Below are 23,699 nucleotides of genomic sequence, written 5' to 3'. Positions count from 1 at the left end.
TTACCATGTGTGAGGTCACTTTGGCCTGAGTAGTTTTCTCAGATCCTCATCTGGCGGATTGGTCTGTTTTAAACACGAAGAGCCAGAAACTCACGGAGTTGAATAGTTTGGGTACACATTTGTTTTAATTGCATTTAAAATAGAAACCCAAACTGTATTATATAAGAAAATAGCATTTTAAGCTTTCCATTCTCAAGTATCAGAGATCATCCGGTAGACTCCCTTCTTGGGGGCAGTGCTGTTTCCTCAGTTGTCCCATGCGTGGCTCTCTCCCAGCAGTGGTAGAAGGGTCTGGACTAATCACTTAATCTCTCTCGGCCTTAAAGTCCCGAATGGCCTGGGACCGTTCTCTACAAGCGGGCTGGAACGTTTCAAATTGCTGGTTCGCCCACAGTGCCTCTGCGATGGCCACGTCCCATGTGGTCGATTTCATATTTCAAGGCGGCAGGGAGCAGTAGGTCCCGGTGAAGTGAGGTAGCTTCCAGGAGGCCAGTGTGTTGGGGGAGAGCCTATTGCTGTTGTCCTTGCCCTCAGCGAAGGATGTGCCTGCGCTCACGGGCGCCCTGCCCTGAGGGGCACAGAACAGGGCAGCCTCACACCCCTCTTCTTTGCCCGCCACTCCTGCCCTCCGGAGCAGAGGACGTGGCTGCGCGCAACAGAACTACAACTCCCAGCAGGCCCCAGGCGCGAGCGTTGCCATTGCGCATGCGCCCTCCCCTCCCCCGTGGGTCTGTCAGCTGAGGCTGGGTGGGCCTGGGGCTGAGATGCTGCCGGCGCGAGGAGCCATGGCCAGTGAGTGACTCTCCCGCGTGGGGCGGGGGCCCGACTGCGCCGCGCCTGAGTGCGCGTGCGCGGGGAGAGGGGGGGTCTCCAAGAGCAGCTCCCACCCTGGAGGCGCACGGGCGGGGGCGCTTCCAGCGTGTGCCTGTAATATCGGGTTCCCTCCCCGTCCCCCCCCAGGGGGCTTGGCTGCCTCTGGGAGGGGGAATACATGTAAATCTGCCTGCCGCCCCCCCAATCTCCTTCCCCCTATGGGGCTCCTGGTTTTCTGCTCCCCCACAGCATCTCCCTCTCTGCCCCCCAACCTCTCCCCCCCATGGGGCTCCTGGCTTTCTGCTCCCCTACAGCATCTCCCCCTCTGCCCCCCAACCTCTTCCCCCCCCATGGGGCTCCTGGCTTTCTGCTCCCCTACAGCATCTCCCCCTCTGCCCCCCAACCTCTCCCCCCCATGGGGCTCCTGGCTTTCTGCACCCCCACAGCATCTCCCCCTCTGCCCCCCAACCTCTTCCCCCCCATGGGGCTCCTGGCTTCCTGCTCCCCCACAGCATCTCCCCCTCTGCCCCCCAACCTCTTCCCCCCCATGGGGCTCCTGGCTTCCTGCTCCCCCACAGCATCTCCCCCTCTGCCCCCCAACCTTTTTCCCCCCCATGGGGCTCCTGGCTTTCTGTGCCCCAACAGCATCTCCCCCTCTGCCCCCCAACCCCTTCCCCCCCATGGGGTTCGTGGTTTCTTGCTCCAGCACCTGCCCGATCTGTCTCCCAGCCTGCCGTCTTTGGTACTTTTTCCTCTCCTCTCTTCTCCCCTGGTAGACCATAGTCAGCTATGTGGTGGGAGCAGGAAAGTGGGTCTGAGAGTCTATAATCTACTTGAGTCTCATTGTGTTCTCTTCCTCTCACATCAAGTTCTTATTTTTTACTTTCAGTTGTATAGGATGTTGGATGCTGCCAAAGGCAGGATCCTGTACTAGATCATCCGATAATCTGATCAGGTGTGTTAGATGTTGATAATTTTAAGCCTTCAAACCATTTCACAGACTGTTAAACAAAGGTTTGTGAAATAGTAAAGGCACACAGGATTAAGCAGGCTTGTGCATTCTGCACTTAGCAAAAGAGTAGACGGTTATTGGGCTATATATTGGTAGTTCTGAACATGATGTGTTTTCAAAGACTTAGTCTCCAATTTGTTTAGTTTCTGATATTTCATAAAGCTGAAGGATGCTTTGTAGTGATGCAAAGATGAAGCAGGGTTGGCTTGTGCTGTCAGCTGAGCAGTCTGCATGCCTGGAGACCTGAATCCATCCCTAATGATTTCTTTCGGTGTACTTTCTGTAGATGCCAGGACATACTAGAAGCAGATCTAGAAAATTAATATAATTGTCTGTACTTCTATTAGTCTTCTATCTAAAGATCTTAATATGCTTAAGAAGATTAATTTATGAAGTCTCATAACTCTTAGTGAGGTGGTAAGCTTTATTATCCCCGTTTCACAAACTGAGAAACGGAGGGCACAGAGAAGTTAACTCAAGTGACTTGCCCAATGTTTCACGGTTTGGCATTTAAACACCATGCTAGGTTATTCAATTTCTGCACTGTGCACGCTCTTGCTCTCTCTGTTATTCTGTCTAAATAATTGAGATTATGTTGAGGTATAAAGTCTGTTTTTATTTCAGTGAGCAAATTTTCTAAAATTGTTTTCTGAATTTTCAGAGGAAGGGAGAGGAGTTTAGAACACCACAAATTCTTGCCCTTGTTAAATGGACTCTGAGGTCGGATGCTTTCCTGTGTGTTTAAAATTTCAGTGAAGTTTTATTTACTCAGTAAAACAATTATTAAAACAGCTTGCAGTGTGAACTGTGACATAGTGAGGATTTTATCATTTGCTTGACCTTTAGCACTCATGAGCTTGGCTAGTAATGGGTGACTAAAGGTGGAAGAAGGTCTTTGACTGAAGATATGTTACATTTTACAAGCAGCACAGTTGCAGGTACACCATGGTAGCATAGACACTTGCTGCAGTGACAGGGTTTTCTCTTGCTGTAGTAAATCCACCCCCTAAGAATTCTTCCATTGACCTAAGTGTGGGTATGTCTATACTACAAGCGTTTCAGTAGCAGCACTGCCTGAGCTCTGCCACTGTAGCGTAGATACTTACTATAGCGACAAAAGAGGTTTTTCCATCACTGTAACAAATCCATCTCTCCAAGAGACAGCAGCTAGGTCAATGGAAAAATTCTTTGGTCAGCCTAGCTGAATCTACAGTGGGGGTTAGTTCGACCTAAGTAAGGCCATGTCTATATTTACAAGCTTACAGCAATACCAATATAGCTGTGCCGATGTAAGCGTGCATGTGTAGCCATGGTATGCTGATGAGAGCTCTCCCGTCGACATAACGCCAGATCAACGAGAGTGCCTCCCACCGACATAGCACTGTGCACACGAGCGCTTATGCTGGCAAAACTTATGTCACTCATGGGTGTGTTTTTCACCCCCCCCGAGCGACAAAAGTTTTGCCGACATAAGCGCTTGTGTAGACATGGCCTATGTGGCACAGGGGCCTGAGTGTTGTAGCTAGGTCAACCTAAGTTTTAGGTGTAGACCAGGCCAGTATCTATACCAGGGCTTAGGTCAGCTTAACTATGTCTTTCAGGGGTGTCAGTTTTTCACATCTCTGAGCAATGGAGCTTGGGTGACCTACGTTTTAGGTGTAGACCAGGCCTGACTCTTCTTGGCCTAGTCCTCTCTTCTCTGGGACCAGTTTTTGCTCTCTCTCACCTTTGTGAAGTGAGATTTATCATTGGTCTTTCCTGACCCTGTACTTATCTTCCACTATGGGGGTAGAGGGAGTGGAAGACAGTTCTTTGAGGTATTTTTCTTCTCCCGGTTCTGGTCTATTTCCTTTCAATGTCTATGGGCATTTTTATTGTCGGTAGGCTGGACAAATGTTTTTCTGAAGCCTGAATTGTTCTGAGACTCAAGCTAATGGTGGAAGGAATTCTAAAGAAAGCTAATGAACTCTGTATAACACTTGATTAAGGACTGGCTTTGTGGAGTGTCTGCTGGACTAGAAGAAAACACAGTAAATAAAATCTGCTAACCCACATAATTCAGAGGACCCTGTTAAGGTGTCATCTAGTAGAAGTTCAAACAAGCACAGTTTTGCTTGCCCACTACATAAACTAACATTGCTGTGTAACTCCTGGGTCAATCTTCTGTCTTGATAGAGGTGTAACTGAATTGTAAATGTGTTATCTTTACTGTCAGATATGTTTTTGCATTAATTTTGCCAGGGATGAGAGGGGGAAAGAGAGCCATTAATTTTGTATAAGACTTTGTGCTTAGTCCAAAATATGGGTTCACTATCTCTGCCCTATGGTATACAATGCCAGTTCAGTTGACATGTTCCCAAAAGGTAATTCTTAAGCAGAGAAGGTAGGAGGTAGGTTGGGAGGGAAGAAGCAGACTCAGAAGAGACCAATGGTTGTGAAATGGATAGAGAAGACAAGAAAAACACCATTAGGATTGGCATCTGACCACTGCTAAACTGAAAGAGACAAGGCAGGTGAGGTAATATCTTTTATTGGATCAAATTCTATTGGTGAGAGAGACAAGCTTCCAGGCTCCACTGAGCTTTTCTTCAGGTCTGGGAAAGGTTCTCGGAGTGTCACAGCTAAATACAAGGTGGAACAGATTGTTAAGCATAAGGAGTTAACACATGTTGCAAGAAACAATTGCCCACTTCATTTTGAATGATTTCTTGCAATATGTGTAACTTTCCTGTGTCTGAAGAAGAGCTCTGTGGCGCTTGAAAGCTTGTCTCTTTCATCAGCAGAAGTTGGTCCAATAAAAGATATTTCCTCACCCACCTTGTCTCTCTCATCCTGGAACTGACATGGCTATAGCAACACCGCAAACACTATTAAACTATCATTTTTGGACTCATGCACTTAAAACTCCCCATTCCTTATACAGGATTTTGCCTGAGAACTTGGACAGAGCGTGGTCCGGTGTTTAATGGGTTTCCTTCCTATGGGTCTGTCCAGTTTGAATTAACATATGAGTTTATGGTTGTTAAACTGACAGAAGTCTTGGTGCTATGCAGGTCCTGTCTATTGGAAGAGCTGGTTACCGCTCACATACATGACTCCTCTTGGTACAGTGGTATCTCCAGAGGCAGCTGCAGGATCCTCCCCACACTTATTTGGAAGTGGTCTGTGTAGTAATTAAGTACATCAGGATAGGTGCAAATTTTATTATTTGTTCAGCTCCTTTTAAAAAGCTCTAATTTAGAAGTGTTTTAGCAAAGCTGCATTGACTAATTATTTGTCTTCTCTGTCTTTAGACTTCCGTCTGGCGCTAATCCAACTTCATGTATCTGCTGTCAAATCAGATAATCTGACCAAAGCTTGTGGCTTGATAAGAAAAGCAACAGCACAAGGAGCAAAAGTTGTAGCTCTGCCTGTGAGTATTGACCAAATCTCCTCAAACTACTATGCCACACACTCCCACAGAAACCTGTTTTTCTTGGGCCAACTCTGCACTAAAAAGTTAGGTCAACTCAGCTTTGTTGCTATGGGGTGTGAAAAATCCACCCTCTTGAGCGATATAGTTAAAGTGACCTAATCACCAGTGTAGACAGAAGAATTCTCCTGTTGTTTAGCTACAGCCTGCTGGGGAGATGGGTTAACTTCAGCAATAGGAGAACCCCTCCTATCACTGTAGTGTCCACACTTAAGCACTACAGTGGTGTAGCTGCAGCTGTTTCAGTGTAAGCATAGTCTTGTATTGGTCAAGTACTAATTTCTGTCTCATTCCTGGTATGCTACGGTTCTCTAAAGTAATAGAGTTAAATAATAATGAGCCTTGTTAGATGTTAATGTCACATGTAAGAAACTTAAGCATACAACGAGAGTTGGCTGGAATTAGCAGGTGTTCTTTACATGGGGCCAGATTCTGATCTCCGTTAAACTGATTTAAATCCAGAGTAACTCCATTAACTTAAATCAATTTACTATGGATTGATAATGGTGTAGTCAAGGTGAGAACCTGGATCTTTTTGTCCTTTTCCTTTTCTGTTTTTCTTTTCGTCACTCTGCTGGTACAGAAGTATTATGTGCTGCAGCAGCAGAGAGAGAAGGTGGTTCTCCAACAGAAGAATATTTCTACACAGGTGGGAGAACATGAGATTCCCCTGATTCTGTGCCCCATTCCCTTTTGCTCATCTCTCCAAATGCACGCTCAGAATGAAGAAGTGAAACCAAATGGATTCAGATCTTTCTTGTGGCTCTTTAGTTGCAGAATTTCCAGGCCCTAACATTCATACAAAAAATGCCTTTTAAAACATGAGAGCTGTGTTTGCTCCCAGGAAGAATATACAGTTGAAAATAGGTTTTGAGACTTGCATCCAGCTAAAGAAATGTGTTCTGATCCAGATATTTCACCTTCCTATGCTTGAACTCTTTTTTTGTTGTTGATCTCTGTGGGTGGGGTCATGATTTCCTTAAAACCTACTAATGGCTCCTGATCTTTCTAATTTGTATCCTCGTCCTTTTGCTTTCTTTCGTTCCTCACCTAAGGCCATGTCTGTATCTGCAGCGGCTGTTGCCAATGGGAGAGAGCTCTCCTGTCAGCATAAAAAAATCCATCTCTTTGAGTGGCAGAAGCTATGTCAGTAGGAGAAGCTCTCCCATTGTGCACACAAGTGTTTATGTCAGTGAACTAACTTCACACAGGGAGTAGTTTATTCACACCCCCTGATCGACGTAAGTTATGCCAACATAGGCTGAGTATGGATATAGCCTAAGTGACAGCACTTGCAGCAATGACTTTTCTAATTCATCTATGAGCTTTTTTTCTCTTACAAGGCCTATGTGTTAATCCTCTGCTGGGCAATGAATGCATAACTCAACAGTACAAAGTTCTTGGCAGAGTGGACTCTAAATCTAACTTTTTAATTGGAAATGTTTAGCTCTCCTATTATTAGGAGAGTAACTGTTACAAGCAAACTTCCCTGCTCAGTTGTGCCAATGCAGCTCTCACATAACAAATATGACCTTTGATTTTGCTGTACTTGGCCTCCTACACTAAGTTTACGAAATGTTTGCTAGTTTTGCATGTGTGCAAATGCCAAGACCACCAGATTAATTTCTTTAAAATGAAGGTGTAAGAGAGCATAGCTCACTGTGGGCCTGTCTTCCTGTACAGTGCTATAGTAGCGTAGCTGCATTGGTCCATCTGCACTGCTATAGCACTATGTGAAGATGCTGCTACGTCAACGGGAGAGCATCTCCTGTTGACATAGTTAATCCACCTCCCTGAAAGGCAGTAGCTATGTCGATGGGAGAAGCTCTCCTGTTGACATACCGCTGTCTATATGGGGGGGTTAGGTCAGTACAACTACGTCGCTCAAGGGCGTGGATTTTGCACACTCCTGAGCAAAGTAGTTATACCGATATAGATTTGTTGTGTAGACCTGGCCTTGAATTGCTCATCAGTTGTCTGACAAGCCCAAAGCACTGTACAAATCTAATTGAATTAAGCCTCACAGTACCACTGGGACGTAGGCAAAACACATTATTCCCTCACCATTTTTTTTTTAAATTTTAAACGGATGGGGAAACTGGTACACAGAGAGCTGAAGGGACTGTCTCAGGTTCATGTAGTAATTCTGTGCAGAGCTGGGCAGGGCACTGATGGCTGAGTCCCAGTCTCGTGCTTACACAGCAAGACCACTTTCATCAGTCCTACACCCCTTCTAGTGGACTTTAGAGCTGCATTGGGCTGTTTGCCACATGGCATAAAACATTTGACTTTGTGGGGAGTGGGCCACTGTTCCCATTACACATTTACTGCTTGTTAACTTTTTTCCCTTTCAGTCCTGAACAGAGAAATGTCAAGACAAAAATCAAGTAATAATATTTATAAATAAATATTAAAAATGTAAATACAGCTGCAGCTGTTGCAGTTTTGTTACAGCATTGATTTATTATATAACCCTATAACTTTTCCCATTCTCATTGGTATGTAGCTCCTGTGTTACTCAGCTCCTCATTCTGGTGCTTTGATTCTTGTTGCTCGAGCAGCACTAGTTGGGTTGATAATATTAATGTAATAGTAAAGATCTGCTATCCAAGGAGGAATCAGCAATGAGGGAAAAAAGGGTTGGGTTGTACAACAATTAGTCCAGTGTTGGCTCATGGGTTATAAGGCTGGCAGTGACCACTGTGATAATCTAGTCCAGTGTTTTCCAAATTGGGTATCGGGAGTGGGGCATGGACAGACATTTGAATTGCTCTCCACAGTCTCAGCTTTTTTTTTAAAAAAAGTTAGTCTCTAGAGTCACAGATTAAGGCCAGAAGAGACCAATATGTTCATCTAGTCTGACCACCTACATAGACATAGTGATTCCTGCATCAAGCTACATAATGTGTGAATTTTCTAGATTGGTGACTTCAGCATTCATATATGTGACACAATTTTAGAAGGACATTCCAGTCTTGACTTGAAGACCTCAAGTGCTGGAGAATCTAGCACAATCCTTGGGCAGCTTTCCCAGTGATTAATTTACTCTAAGTGTTAAGAATTTTGTACCTTGTTTCCAATTTGAATTTTTCTAGTTTCAACTTCCAGTCATTGGAAGTCAAAGGAGAGCAGAAACTTGATCCAACTAACCAAAGGGTACATACCTCTCTCTCTGGCTGACAGTAAATCTTAGCGATGGACTAAGGACATAGCTTGCTGGGCAAATAGTATTTAACAGATTGCTTTGGAAGGCCTAGAGGAAGGAAAAACACCTTAGAAAATAACTTGTGTTTGTAAAAGCACTCTTTAGAACGTGGGCTACGCACAGCCACAAATTCCACAGTGCTGATGGGGTCTTCAACCATAACTTTTCAAACTAGCCATTGGGGGGACCAGATAGCTCAGAGTAACAGTAACAGGAGATGGATATTTCAACTCAAGGTTGCTGATTCAAATTGTTACCAGATTGGGAAATATGCAGAAATTGTTACCATCTGTTTGGCCTTTGTTAAATGAGCTAGTGGTATCTCTTCAGTTTCCAGTGCAAAATTGTTCACATTAAACGACTATCAGAGTTGGTGCCAATTGTTAATCTTCCTCTGGCCTGTATATTAGCTTCTGAGTAGGCCCTCAGATATTATGTTGATGAGGGCAATTTAAGTACCTAGATAGAGAGGTTTCAAAGGCCACACCTTCCAGTAGTTGCTTTCAGATTTTAATTTTGTTTCTTTGTTTTCCACTTCTAGGAATGCTTTAACTCTCCCTATAGTACTAAACATTTTCCTGAATATGCAGAGAAAATCCCTGGCGAATCCACGCAGAAGCTCTCAGAAGTTGCAAAAGAGTGTGGCATCTATCTCATTGGAGGTAGCTTTTTTGTTAGTGTTTGTCTTCTGAGTTTAAATTCAAGTCTTAGTTTGGGAGCAGCACAAGCATTGTTTGCTTATTTGTGTAGCTGGATTGTCACTATATGTAATTGTTGGAAATTTGTCTTCTCTTCCTAATAAAGGATCCATTCCAGAGGAGGATGCTGGGAAGTTGTATAACACATGTACTGTTTTTGGACCTGATGGTGCTATGTTGGCTAAGCACAGAAAGGTAAGAAAAGATAGAAGCATTTGTTATCAGTGGGTTTTTCTTGATTTGGCTGTGGCTGATATTTGGCTGTGTTGTGCAGAAGTGATAGCTTTGTTTTTAAGTCTACATCTAGGTTTCTAATAGGAAACCAAAATCCACAAACTTCACAATTGAATATGAAGAACAAAAGAGGTAGTAGTTATGAAAATACATTGTGCTATCATTTCATTATTATATATAATGTAGTTTTCATCTGACAATCTAAAAGAACTTTAAAGGATGGGTGGGGGGATAATATATTTGTTTTATAGATGAGGTAGGTGAGGGGCAGAAAGGTTAATTAGCTTGCCCAGTGTGCCATGGCAAATCAGTGTTAGAACTAGAGTTCACACTGAAGTCAATGGCAAAATTTCCATTCATTTCAATGGAGGTCAGGATTTTACCCTATGTCTCCTGCCTCTCATTCCATTGCTCTGTCTATCTACAAACCCATGCTGTCACTATTTTTGCTATTACTATAACTATAACTGTTTGTTGTAAATAGATTTTTGGATTAATTTAGCCTTTTTTGTGTTCATAGAAGTTTGGATTTTTATGTTCTTATTCACTATTTGGTGAACAATTACAAAGAGTTTGTCAACAAATTTAATCTGCTGGGTTGTTCGCAAGCTGTTCACTTCCGCTCTCTGCTGTCTGTGGTGAGCAATGGTCACCCAAGTCAAACTTGTGTATTGTCTGCTCCCTGATTGGATGTTAGAAACTTTCTATACAGGACAATAGCAAATAATAGATCCCCTTGTTTGCACACAGATACCCTGACTCCCATGAAAATACAAGTGTTTGTCTGAAGAACACCCATTGACCAAAAACTTGTGTGAAGAATATCACTTTCTTATGAATAGTGAATAACAAGAGGCGCACAAACATTGTCACATTGAACAGTAATTCAGAACTTGAATGAATTAGGCACTGTTCAGCTAGGTCTAGTATTCAGCCACTCACCTATTCTGTAGCCCAATACAACATAACTGCTGCACTTGGGCTACCCTGTTAGATGATGTCACTTTAAAGTTATTTTCTTTTCTTCATTTTTTTGCAGGTGTTGGGAATGTTTGTATAGTTGGGTTTGTACTGGGAGTTGAAGCTTTTACTGGGCCATTATTTTTTTATTATTTAATACCTGTGTAGCCTAGCACCAAGAGGCCTCCCTTTTGCTAGGTAGAGGCAGAGCTGGTCTAAGCTTTTTGGGGACAAAAGCTCCAGTCCTGCAATCACTTGTGCATGTGACTAGTCAGAATGAGTTTGATGGAACTTTTTGACTGTGGAAAGTTACTTGCCTGGGTAAGTTTTGCAGGATTGGGGTTAAGACCATGTTATCAGAAAGATAATTATCCTTCTCTTTGAACCAAGGTCTCAGATTTTACTTACAACTTCAATGTCAGGGTAATTTAAGTGTCTTTTAATATGTACGTATCCCTTTGGAAAGTAGCTCATCTAATCTAGTCTAGTATAAATGAGTGAGGACCGAAATTAATAAATATAGTTTAATAAAGGAACAGGTTGCCTATGGAGGTTATGGAATCCTCATCTTTGAAGATTTTTAAGAATAGGTTAGACAAACACTTGTCGGGGATGGCCTAGGTCAGTAGTTCTCAAACTGGGTTGGGACCCCAAAGTGGGTCATGACCCCCTTTGACTGGGGTCGCCAGGACTGGCTTAGACTTGCTGAGGCCCTGGGCTGAAGCCTGAGCCCCACTGCCCAGGGCCAAAGCCTGAGGGCCTCAGCCCTGGGTGGCGGGGCTCAGGTTGCAGGCCCTCTGCCTGGAGCTGAAGCCCTGGAGCTTCAGCTTTGGCCCCCCTGCCAGGAGCAGTGGGGCTCAGGCTTTGCTCGCCCCTCAGAGCAGTGGGACTCGGGTGGACTCAGGCTTCAGTCCCCCCCCCCCTGGGGTTCGTGTAATAATTTTTGTCAGAAAGGGGTCACGGTACAATGAAGTTTGAGAATCCCTGGCCTAGGTATACTTAATCGGGCCTCATGGAGGGATGGACTAGATGTCCCTTCTAGCCCTACATTTCTATGATGAACAGAGTAGATAAAATCCTACTGCTATTTCTGAATGACTCTTATCATGAAGAAATTAGAGAGCCCCAACAGGAGTTCTTTATTATTTGTTATGTCTTTAGCTAGTTTTACATAGTTTTTATTACTGCATCACACCAAAGACTCTTCATTTTATCTAGTAAGCAGTATAAAAAACTGGCATATGGATTAACTGGTGCGCATTGTTTAAAAGGCACATATGTTTTTTCAAATACTTTAGGAAACGTATACACAAATCCAGGACGGGCTTTTGCGCTAAAAAATCTTGCCACAGTCCCAAAATACTAGTTCAATCTAAAAGAATATTTGATTGTGATTCTGATAAGGCACCGATCTAGGATAATAAAATAGGCTAGAGCAGTGGTTCTCAACAAGGGGTATGTGTATCCTTGGGGTTATGCAAAGGTCTTCCGGGGGTACATCAGCTCATCTAGATATTTGCCTAGTTTTACAACAGGCTACATAAAAAGAATTATCGAAATCAGTACAAACTACAATTTCATACAATGACTTGTTTATACTGCTCTATATACCATACACTGAAATGTAAGTACAATATTTACATTCCAATTGGTTTATTTTATAATTATATGGTAAAATGAGAAAGTAAGCAATTTTTTTGTAATAGTGTGCTGTGACACTTTTATTTTTATGTCTGATTTTTGTAGATTTTAAGGGAGGTGAAGCTTGAGGGTGCACAAGACAAATCAGACTCCTGAAAGGAGTACAGTCTGGAAAGGTTGAGAGGCACTGGGCTAGAGGATCCATAAGTTTAACATAGGCTCATACAAAGTAGGGAGAAATCCTTGTGCTGAATAATTTGTAAGGAGTATCTTGGGTTATTTTTGAAACAGATTCATTTATTTGACATTAACGTTCCTGGGAAAATCCGGTTCCAGGAGTCGGAAACTCTGAGCCCAGGGGACAATTTCTCTATGTTTGATACTCGTGAGTATAAGAGAATCAGTTATCTTTCTAATGGGCCCTAATAAAATGACTGCAACCACCATCTTGACATTGTTTTACTGTAGTAGTAGTATTTATGTCAAAGTGTGCTACGCATTTGACAAACAGAGGAAGATAGAGAGTGCATTTTTCAAAAGCATCGAAGTCCTGTTATCAAGTGAAGGAGCCTATCTCATTGGGAGTCAATGGGACTTAGGCTCCTAAATCTCCCAGACACTTATTGAAAAGTTTACCCATAGTCAAATCTATGATTTAAAAAGACAAAGACGGAGGGTGGTGGAAAGAGATGCAACATCCAAACAAAATGATCTGGGCAGCGATAGACATGTATCATGTTGCTTCCGTTCATTAAAGATAATGGTTGTAATATTGTGTAACTAGAAGTCTTATACTTTAGTTGAACAAAAGGGTGAATTCTGTTTTTGTAGGGCCTCGTTTGGAGTGTTACACATACCATGATCTGTATTTATAAATACAGTGGTATCTCACAGGAGTGATGTTGGTTTGTGGAGCCCTGGCTTTGCTCTTGTGGTTTGGAGTTCTGGTTCCATAATTCCCAGTTGCCTGTTCACAGATGGTGCCTAGACTACTATAAGATTTCCTCTCAAATTAGAATGGAAAGAATGAGAAAAACAATTATTGAAGCAGCTTTTTTGTGAGTGCTCAGTATTTCCATAGCACATACTAGCAGTTTACAAAATTAGTTTGAACAATGGAATCATTTTATTTAGGTCATTTATATGGGCCTCATTACACCCAAAAGTTGTCTTTGAAAAAAATAAACAAAGTGTTGGACTAGACCTGACAAATTATATCCTGTGAGGATGGCATGGTAGTGGAGATTTGAAATTTTCAGCTAACATAGCAGAAAGTCCCATGTGATTTGTTTTATATCCACTCTCAAGATGACTTGCTCCCTTATGTGATGCTTGTACTTGCTATAATCCCCACCAAAATTACCCTGTCCCATTAATTGAGCTCTCTCCAAATTATCAAATATCTCTTGGGCTGTGGTCATCTTCTTGCAACACAATGGGTTGTGTATGGGAGAAATCTCTTAGCAACAACTTTGTTGTTGTTTCAGTGCATATAGTTTGTGGTTTTTCTTTTCCATCTGTGTGCGTCATTGAGAAGTTGATCAATAATTTTTGAGAAGATACCTATAAAACCAGACAAAGACATAACATGACAAGCTTTTAGTGGATATAGCTGCTTGATAAGGCAGATGTGATAGGGAGTTCTTTCAACTCCATAAAATAACTAACAATATCCACATTTTTAAAAAGAAAATTCTCAGACTGGTGCATTTTCTTGGGTAACATTTGCAGAAATTCACTGCAGGTACAATGGTTGCAGATAAGAAAGCACATGTCTAAAATCAGTGCATGTTTCTTGTGGTGGAAAATATTGTACAAGAGCTTTCGTGATTGATGGATGGAGACCTGAGATTCCCTTCCTGCATTCAGCATGACAGTGACTTCTGCTTTGTGTCTCTTCTGTTTTGGGAACAGCATACTGTAAAGTGGGACTGGGGATCTGCTATGACATCCGATTTGCTGAGCTTGCTCAGATCTACACACAGAAAGGTGAGGAAGTGTTGCTGAGTAAACTTGCCCAGATTTTGTACAACAGGGGCTTTGCATTAATTGAGAGGTGACCCATTCATACAGAACTGTTTCAGAAAAAGTGTTTCTTGCTGTTCAATCCACAGCTGCATACATATGGTCAGACCCCATGATTATCCACAAACTGCATAGATAGCATCAGGAATAGCGCTCGTGAGCTTCTGGTCCAAAAATACAGCTATCTGCTTGGCTAGTCAAAGGAGCAGTGTCTCTCACTGAGACAGTAGGGAGGTGCTGGTCCTACATGAATACATCAGAATATCAAAGACTGATGCATGCACCTATTCCTGTGAGCCAGTGCACAAAAGTATTCCCTGTGGCTTACTTCGTATAAGTGCGTATATGTACCCCTTTGTGGAGGTTCTGCATATTCTAACCAGTTATGGATACTGATGTCTTTAAGTAAATACGTTCAAAGGAACTTCCTCTCCTCTCCTCTTCTCTCCCAGCCCAGCCACACTGTTTTTCCCCCCGGCTATGTGCCAGGGTTGATTCCCAGGCACTCAGCTACTGGGGAAGATGGAAAGTTTCTGGCTTAGGGGAAGCAGGGCAAATCAGGACTCTTAGGAGGAATTGGTCCTGCTTTACCTCCCCTCATGCTGCAAACCACCCTCCAAAAGCCAAATTTGGGGGAGGGGAGTGAAAGGACTGCGTGACTCATGACATAAAAGGGAAGATGCACATCTTCATATAATGGTCTCTATTCCCTTTCTTGCATGCTTTGATGAGCAGTGAAATAGTTAATAATGTTGCCGTTTTAAAATGTCAGTACTGGGTTTCAGAATCATCGACCCATTGAGATAAATCAGGCAGTTCATGTCTCCGGGCTGTCACTTTAGGCTGTCTGCAGAGTCCAAGCATCTGATATTTTCTGCACAATATGAAGGTTTTCTTCACAATCATAAGGAGAAGAGACTTTCTCCTCTTTAAGGGAGAACTTAGATTCTGGAGCACAAGATGGCAGCTGCAACAGAAAGATACCAGTTCACGGAGTCACAGTGAACTGGACCAATTCCTCCCTGGCCTGGCTTTTGAAAGGGATGTGGAGGAAACAGGTCACATGAAGAGGTGAGGATAAAGAGGAATAGTCCTGGATCTTGAGGTTGCCAGGGTGGGGAGGCGCTGAATTTAGCTGAGAGGATCCTGTACGGGAAATCTGAAGAGGACAATATCCTATACTTGGAGGAAGCCACATCTGTTACAACATATGGGAGTGCTCCCAGAGGATGATAGGCAGCAAGTCTGCTGCCAGGCTGCTATGAAGAACCAATACCCCCTGCACTTCCCAACTGTCATGGCTTTTAGCTGACTTGTCCTGTCCTTAATTAGACTCATGCAACTTAAAAACTTTAGACAATGTAGAAGTTTAAAGGCCAGTGACCTACAAAGCATTTTAAAAATGAGAAACTATATCACTCCAAGGTGACTGCAACTGATGGAAGAACGTAGGGCCTTGTGCTACGTACAGGAGAGAACTGGGTTTGTTAACAAGTCATGACAGCTGGGATCAGCTCTAGTAGTCCACGTTTCTCTAGTGCCTTCCCGCTGAGGTCTCAAAATACTTCAAAATTTTGATTTGATTTAGCCTCACAGCACACCTGAGAGGATGTATTGCCTACAGATGGGTTAACTAAGGCACGCCTACATTAACTTACTTGCCCAAGACCACACAGGAAGCCTTTAGCTAAGCGAGGACTAAAGCCCAGATTGCCTGTCGCTCAGACCATCCATCCCTGCCTGTTACTTGGCAATAAATATAGCACTGAGCAGCGTTGGTTTTGAGTGTCTAAACACCAGCTGCCCTCTTTTATTGGAAGGTGGGCCAAGTTTTAACAGCTAAGTACAAGTCAGATTGTGGTGATTGAAGTGTTCAGGTAGCCTGTGCTCGCTGACTCCTAAAGCCACTACACTCTTTGACACAACTTACCTGATTGACTGTGCACGTTTCAGTGGTGCAGGGAAACTGCAGTGTGCAGGGAAACTGCAGCTCTGAACTGCAATAACCATGCTTCCCCCATGACACTTCTTTTGTTATCTTATAATACCGAGGCATTCTTTTTTAACCAAGGTTGCCAGCTGCTAGTGTATCCGGGGGCTTTTAATATGACAACTGGACCAGCCCACTGGGAACTGCTGCAAAGAGGACGGTAAGAACTAAATAACGGCCTTACCCTCCTCTTCCTGAAAGGGATTGTTGAACTGATTCAGAATTTTGTTTTTAAACTGTATTATTTAATAAACAACTGGGCTTTGGTGTCACATGATTCTTTCTATCCTAACTCCCTTATGTCTGATAGGCCATACACAGCATCAAATCATTCCCACCATCAGCAGGAAAACTCTAATACTTCAGGCATGATATAAACACCTTTGGGCCAATCTCTCAGATACCAAGCTCTGAGAAAGCACTTTTCATCTGTCCACCTCCGAGTGCTTTACACAAAGAGGTAACCCAGATGGGGAAGCTTGAGGCACTGAGCGGGAGAAAGGGGTTAATTCTAAGAGCTGCTTGCTGTGATTTTTCCCAAGATCAGGCTGAGTCAGTGAAAGTCAGGAACAAAACCCATATCTCCTGAATCCCAGCACCGCTTAGTCACTTAGTTGGCATGTTGGCTCCTGTGTTACTGTCTAGATCCTGAAATGTAGGCAGTGGTTGGGATTCAGACTGAGTGTGATTCATCCAGCCATTGCTATTGAGCAAAGGACTTAAATTGGCATTAATGGGAGCTTAAATGCTTTGGGCCATTCAATCTGGTCCACTTGGCGTATAGAGATTTCTCCCATCCTGGGTCTCTGGATTTTTGCCTTACTGACCTTCACATTATTTATGGTTTTGGCTATTTTGTATTTCCTAAAATGCAGCAAGATGGAAAATCCACATCACCTCTTTGGCATAATTTTTCCTTCCCTTCTGTTTGTTTGTTTGTTCTCAAATGCAGCTAATCTGTGGTGTACAAAGATGTGGACAGTAATTTTTTCTTGTCCTTCGAATGCAGAGCGGTTGATAACCAAGTCTACGTGGCTACTGCATCTCCTGCTAGGGATGAGAAAGCATCTTACGTTGCCTGGGGACACAGCACTGTAGTAAACCCATGGTAAATGGAGAAGAATAACTGAATTTTTCTGCTAACCAAACTTTAAGGGATACTGTCAAACTTCTGTCTGAAAATGTTTCTACCTACTCTTAAAAGTATCATATAAGATTCCTTTAACTGAAAATGACACACAGTTCTCTATTTTTACCATTAACTTTATGCATCTGACAGCACCTTATGTATAGCCAATTTGCTCTTTGTGTGGGCTTTTCACATAGCAAAAAGGAACGGAGAAACTTAGATAAAATGTGGTTGTAAAAACACAGAAATTGTCAGAAGAATTCAGAGGTAGGTGAAACACCTGGAATTACTTCACCATTAAAAAAAAAAAAGTTGGATTTCAAGTTGTTAGTGTCCATCTAAGGAAATCTGTCATGAGTTTAGTTCCTTAAGCTAATGCCCACCGGAATTGTGAAATAGCCATTAAAAGCAGGATAGTAAGAATATTTAACTTCCTGTGAGCTTGTGCAGCCCTTTTCTAACAAAGGGAAAATATGACTTGGCTGTTTGTTAAAGTGGAACAAAAAGACTAAAAAAATAAAATTACTGCTCAGTAGAAATATTTTAAAGCTAAAGGGAAGCAAACCTTTTACTGCAATGCAATCATGGCTGCTTAGGCCAAACAAACTGGGTTTGGGTGAATGATCAATATCCAAATAACAAATAGGTTTAAAGTGTTCCTCTGAATATAACTGGAGCTGCAGTTGGCCCTTTGAAAGCTTTTACCTGGATTAAAAACTAATCTCAGTGTATCGAACTCTGCATCATCCACTCTCTAACTAGCTTGATATTTTTAATTTTATTTAAAGAGAAGAGATAAAGATCCAGTTAAAAAACAATTGAGTATATACCAAAGTCTTGGGAAGGATAAAACAATATATTCAAGTTGATTATCTCATCACATTCCACAAGAAATCTGCTCATTTACGTGACACTTACCAGAATTACCTGTATAAGAGAGAGTATTAAAAACCAAACCACCATTCAGAAAAGTCAGACTGTGTGCAGAGTATTATGTGGTTTAATTCCAAAGCTGAATCACCTTGGGAGCTGTCTACTAGAAACTCCTTACCTAGAGCTTTACAAGGCTTTGGCATCATAATCGAAGAATAAAACGAACTTGATCTTTGAGACAGAATTAGCAGGGGGTAGACCAGATAGCTCAGGGTGTATTCCATAAGTAGCAGTAATTTTCGTCGATGAGCCTGAGTAGCTTTGGATAAAATCAGGAAAAATATCTAACCAAGAATCTTTCTAGGCAATAATTACCATTTTTCTTCCAAATAATTAACTCCATTCATGTTACTCATCAGCTAGAAAACTGCATTCTAAGTTCTTGTGTTTAGCTGAAACCTGTTTATCTGATGGTTGGTGCCTCAGCCCTTTCACTTAGCAGATAGTAATGCCTTTGCAGCTAATAGCAGAGATGGTGCAAAAGAAGTGTCTAGGATCAGTAATGTATGTTTGTTAATCAGGACTTTAAAATAGATCCCTCTGTGCCTGCCTGGTTCCTTGCAATAACACACTAGTAGAATCTGAGATGGAAAGGACATACTAGCTAGTCAACCCCCAGCATGTGCAGTACTGCTGGAGTATCAGGGGGTAGCCGTGTTAGTCTGTATCCACAAAAACAACAAGGAGTCCGGTGGCACCTTAAAGACCAACAAATTTATTTGCGCATAAGCTGTTGTTGGTAAAAACCTCACTTTTTCAGATGCCAGTACTGCTGGAGAATATCTGATGCTAAACAGATCCTACAGATAAACTTTGCCTGTGTAGCAAAGACATTTTTTTTTTCTCCATATAAAGTACTTTTAGATGTATAGATTCAATGCTGATTTGTCTACAGAGGATCCCTTCTTAACAAGAGCTATATACAGCCTTATATCTACTAGAGAATTTGAACCTTTGAAATGTGAACTCTTTTTTTACTTCAAATTGAAGTGGTGCAATGCATTCAATCTAGCCATCCTGTTTTGGTGCTCGCACACATCCATCCACTTTACTCTGTTGCAATGGTATGTTCTTCTAAGTACCTATCCTGCAGCTCCTTAAAGTGGTGGATTGTGGGAGATTGTTTAAGGTTTTTGTGCCATGTCCAGGAGGCTTCTGGGAGTGGGAGATCAAAAACCTGCTGTCTGCTCTGACACTGTAGTGGTGCAGAATGACATAGTGAGTAATGCAGGAGTGCTGAGACCTACTCAGGGCAAGTGTTAATCATCAAAGTGCTGATACAATTATGGAGGGGAATCTAATGAGGGGCAGTCTTCATAAAGCACTGCAACTCCAGAATGACTTGCAATATGTGCATTATGCTTGCTGATTTAAAAAAAAAAAATCTTCTGATTCAATTTCTCAGTCTTATTACTTAGATTCATTTTACATGTTTCTCAGTTAAAACCAAGTGCCCGTGGTATGCTCAAATCTGAAAGTTGCTGTACAATATGGGAAACATTCTACTTTTCAGGTTCCCTCAGTCCCAAGAGAACTTGTGGGTGTGACCATGACCTTGTGCTTAGATTAACTCTTAGATTGTATATTCGCGGGGGCAGGGACCATCTCTTTGTTCTGTGTTTGTACGACCCCCAGCACAATGGGGCCCGGGGCCCTGACGGGCTCCTAGGTGTTCCTGCAGTACAAATGGTTAGTAAATTGTTTCATTTTGCAGGGGGGAAGTCATAGCCAAAGCTGGCACTGAGGAAACCGTTATCTACACAGATATAGGTAAGCCACTAGTTTTTTTTGTTCCTTCTTCCCCACCAAAAAAAGAGGAAAAGAGAAACTGGAGTCAGTGAGGCTAAACCACAGGTCCCCAAACTGTGGGGTGCACCCCCCTAGGGAGTGCTGAGGGGGCCCAGGCCAGCTGCCATGGGGGGCAGGGAGTGCCACCCAGCTCAGCTCCTGGCCCCAGCTGCCGACCCTGCACCCAGGATTCCAACTGCCAGCCCCAGCCTCAGCCCCCTTACCCCTGTCTGCATCCCCCCAGCCCGAGCTGTGGCCCCAGGGTGAACATGGGGGACATGAAGTAAAAAGTATGGGGACAACTGGGCTAAGCAGACCAAAACCCTCTGAAAGCTGGTAAGCATCCTTGGGCTCATCTGACTCTATGCACTTAGATGTGGTATGTTCAAGTTTTATTTTCCTGTTTCTAAAGACATTCTGGTGAAAGGTGAGAGCCTCATGGCCAGCCCTCAGCTTCAGAAACTGAAGGCTTCTAGTCATTCACAGAAACTGTATAACATGGGTAGCAGCAATGCCAGACCCTGCCAATCTGCCTCAACACTGACCTGGAAGGCTCTCCTCTAGGGGCAGAGGGAGTTCAGTCTCCATGAGCCATTCAGTCTGTAGCCTCTCTGCCAGGACCACTACCTATGATGCCTAGCCTTATCTGTGCCTGCCGGGAAACAGCTCCGCAACTCAACAGACAATACAAGCAGTCCCCACTAGACCTAAGTAGGCCCAGCTATCTCTCTACGAATTTGGGATAGGCACCCTGAGGCCCTCCGACTGGCACCCTAGAGCGTCCAGCCCTATCCCACTGGACACTCGCAGTATTCAGCTTCGCTACTTCCAAAGAAGCAGTGCACCCCAAGTTATCAGTTACGCCTCCGATCACTGCTCTGCTTAACACACAGCACTTATGTTTATAGTGAAAACAAGTAAAAGTTTATTTAACGAAGTATAGTGTGCGAGCACAGCAATTCAAGTGGCAGCAAGTTAGAAGTATTGGAAATAAATGGCTACATAGAAAATCATAACACAGATTCTAGAACCTAGACTTACTTAACTGGAGACTTTCCTGTCTTTGCGAGAGCAAAGCTCACGCTAAGTCCTTCCAGCATTTTACAGCCTGGGTTGGTTGTGATCTTCCATTTGTGATACAAATCACGCTGTCCGTTTGCCGCCTCGGTGAAGGATCCAGCATGTCTGTTTACACCCCAGACATATCAGAACAAGCCTTACTGGTAAACCGGATCTCCCGCTTTCCCCCCGACTTATTCTGTAAATTTCCTCCCTTGAAGATTTCACAATCTCTTGATTAGCATTTGGCTCAGTATGCAAACAGGCATCCACTGTTAGACATATGGTGCTCAATACATACGTGACCACCGAGAGGGACAAGCATGTTACCCCCTGCTTTAAAGGAACCTGTCCTAGACATGTCACCGCCTGGTTACCTGCCTTCCAAACATAATTTTTAATATAGACACAACTCCTTAAGTATTATCTGTCCATGCCTTTTTCAGTGATTATGATGGCTACTGGCTCTGAGTGGAAACCTCACAGGCCATCCTTTAGTGAGTTGTTATGCATATATCTGACCCCAGGGATCCCTGTGAAACTCTGCACCATGCCCTCTGCCAGTTGACACCAAGAGATTTTTGGGTCACAGCGTCAGTTGTGATGATGGTTTTTGTGATCTAGCCATTGACCATCCACAGAAATGCACAGGCCCAGATTGGTCAAACCCATTCAGACAAGTTCCTGTTCACCTGACTCGTACAAGTCAGATAACGTACATATCTCCTGCCTTGCATGCATGAACACAGAGCCTGATGCTTATGCAAGTCAGGTGAACACAAATGCGTGCAGGTTTGAAAATCTCACTAATCCTTTTTCAGTTCCTCTAGCTCTGTACTGTCCCTTTCTCATGGATGTTTGCGTACAAAGTGGTGCACGTGCTTTTTTTCCAAGCATCAGTTGGAGTTTGTCTAAACAATTTAACTTTTCACTTTGTACAGACCTGAAGAAGCTCGCAGAAATCCGCCAGCAAATCCCCCTTCATACTCAGAAGCGCTCAGATCTTTACAGCGTAGAGGCAAAGAGAGAGTGAGGCTTCATGCATACAGCTTCATGCTCTTCAAAACTCAGCTCAAGTTTGAAATATGCTTGTATCTTCAGACAGAATAAGACCGTAAAATAATCATTTTCACAAACTACTACTGACCTTGCATCCAATACCATACTGTTAAGCAAAAGGCACATGCTGGTCTAATTCTGAAATGAACCCTAAGTGAAGCTGAATCGAGGTGGCTTGTGAGCTGGCTTTTCTCTCCTTTCATACTTTAGTTATTTCCTGGTACTTTACAAAGCCATGAGTTACTGCTGGGGCAGAGACTGGTGGCAGATTAGGCTCCCAACTCAGCGATAGCTTTGCATGTAGCTTTTGAACACTGAACCTTGTCTAGCTGGCCAGGACCCTGCGCTTTCTGAAAAGTGCCATGACACTTTTAGTTTCTACCCAAACGATTATTGAAGGTTTAGTATCTCAACTGTATTAGATAGGAGTGAGTCCTGCCATGAGGCTTGAACCCACTGCTTTGTGGTCCAGAGGTATGACTAACCCTGCCCCACTGACGTATACCGAAGTTATATTTTCTGTATGCAATGATGTAAAATCAAAGGTATTTCTTCTGTGCCTATCACTGTCGTATCTAAGCATCAAATTAATAACTGACTTTTCTTCTCCTTCCTTTCTGCCCTGTGCATCCCTGCCTGTGCATAGAGGATCGCTTCCTACTCCCATTTGCTGCTCCTTGCAGTTCTCTTGCACTTCCTTCTGTCTTCCTGCCTCAGGTTCTCTCTGGAGCCTATTGCTGTAAGCCTTTAACTGCCATCTCAAGAAAATTGTCCCTGCGTCTCTGTGAATTTTCTCTTTAGCCTACCACCAGATGTAGATTGCACTTTGAGCTGGGCAAAGGCTGCCATTTTATGCAGGATCCTTGCGACTGTGTTCAGCATCAGTATCTACCAAGTTAATTTTTGCACTGTTCTTTATATTAAACACACTATTATTCTTAGTCTGGTGCTTGTGTTTAATGCAACAAGAAGAGCTGGCGTGGATTCTTCTGCAACCTGGTGGTGGTGGTACAGCATCCTTTTGACAGGCCATAATAAATTCCAGTTAAACAAGATTGTGACTTTAGATGGTTCCTGGAATATTTTACCACCTTGCAATGTACAAATAAAGCACTGATCAGTGGCCCTAATAGAGGGTGTGATCCTGAACCCCTCTGGGTGTGGAATTCCCTCTCGTGGGGGGAGGGATTGCATGATTGGGCTTGTTTTAAATTGCAGATAATTAAAGCAAAACTAATATGTAAACAAGTGTCAGGGTAGCAATTCTGGGAAATAACTCCTCTCAAGAATGTGGGACACCAAGGCTGAGAGAGGAGGCCATCACACCTCCCCCCATCATATTTGCTTTGGTCTCCCTGATTTCTGGCGTTCTCTGTACAATCTAGACCCATTCCCTTGTCACTTTAATAGCTACTTATCAAGATTTTGTAAGCAAGTGCCCAAACTCTTTTATGTAAAAGTTTTTTAAAATGTAGAAGATCAGTAGTTTGTCACCATTAGCTCATCTAATAACAAGCTACTCTTCCTCTTCACCGCTGTCAGCAATTAACTCTCTCTTAGCATTTACACAAGTCATTCAATTTAATTTCTAATAGAGTCTGAGTGAGTTTTGTAACTAAAGCCAGACTCCAGCAATGTAAACATACTAAAAGTGAGGGGCCAAATTCAGCCCTGTGATACC

The 23,699-nt window shown here is 43.0% G+C and overlaps 2 protein-coding genes across 2 annotated transcripts in view; both read left to right on the top strand.

The window, feature by feature from the left end:
* Positions 1-9,123, top strand: part of TBC1D23 (TBC1 domain family member 23) — a 72,921-nt gene extending 63,798 nt beyond the window's left edge. The window contains exons 20-21 of the transcript XR_006280095.1: positions 5,119-5,237; positions 9,044-9,123. The gene's annotated coding sequence lies outside the window, so the exon portion shown is untranslated. The remainder of the gene's footprint in view (positions 1-5,118; positions 5,238-9,043) is intronic.
* On the top strand, positions 644-22,124 carry NIT2 (nitrilase family member 2). Its single transcript, XM_038377670.2, has 10 exons — positions 644-792; positions 5,119-5,237; positions 9,044-9,164; positions 9,307-9,395; positions 12,327-12,420; positions 13,950-14,024; positions 16,132-16,210; positions 17,060-17,158; positions 19,827-19,882; positions 21,901-22,124. Exons 1-10 carry the CDS (start codon positions 765-767, stop codon positions 21,990-21,992), a joined length of 852 nt encoding a protein of 283 aa, XP_038233598.1. The 5' UTR covers positions 644-764; the 3' UTR covers positions 21,993-22,124.
* Positions 22,125-23,699: the final 1,575 nt, after the last annotated feature.

This window comes from Dermochelys coriacea, chromosome 1 (assembly GCF_009764565.3).
Source record: "Dermochelys coriacea isolate rDerCor1 chromosome 1, rDerCor1.pri.v4, whole genome shotgun sequence".
Taxonomy (NCBI): domain Eukaryota; kingdom Metazoa; phylum Chordata; order Testudines; family Dermochelyidae; genus Dermochelys; species Dermochelys coriacea.
The sequence above is the reverse complement of the archived record's forward strand: the minus strand, read 5'-3'. Positions and strand labels throughout refer to the sequence as shown.

Coding starts and splice junctions, on each gene's coding strand:
- NIT2 (XM_038377670.2), top strand. CDS start 765: ATGCTGCCGGCGCGAGGAGCCATGGCCA. Junction 14,025..16,131: donor TCAGATCTACACACAGAAAG/GTGAGGAAGTGT, acceptor TTTTTAACCAAG/GTTGCCAGCTGCTAGTGTAT. Junction 17,159..19,826: donor AGCACTGTAGTAAACCCATG/GTAAATGGAGAA, acceptor TTCATTTTGCAG/GGGGGAAGTCATAGCCAAAG.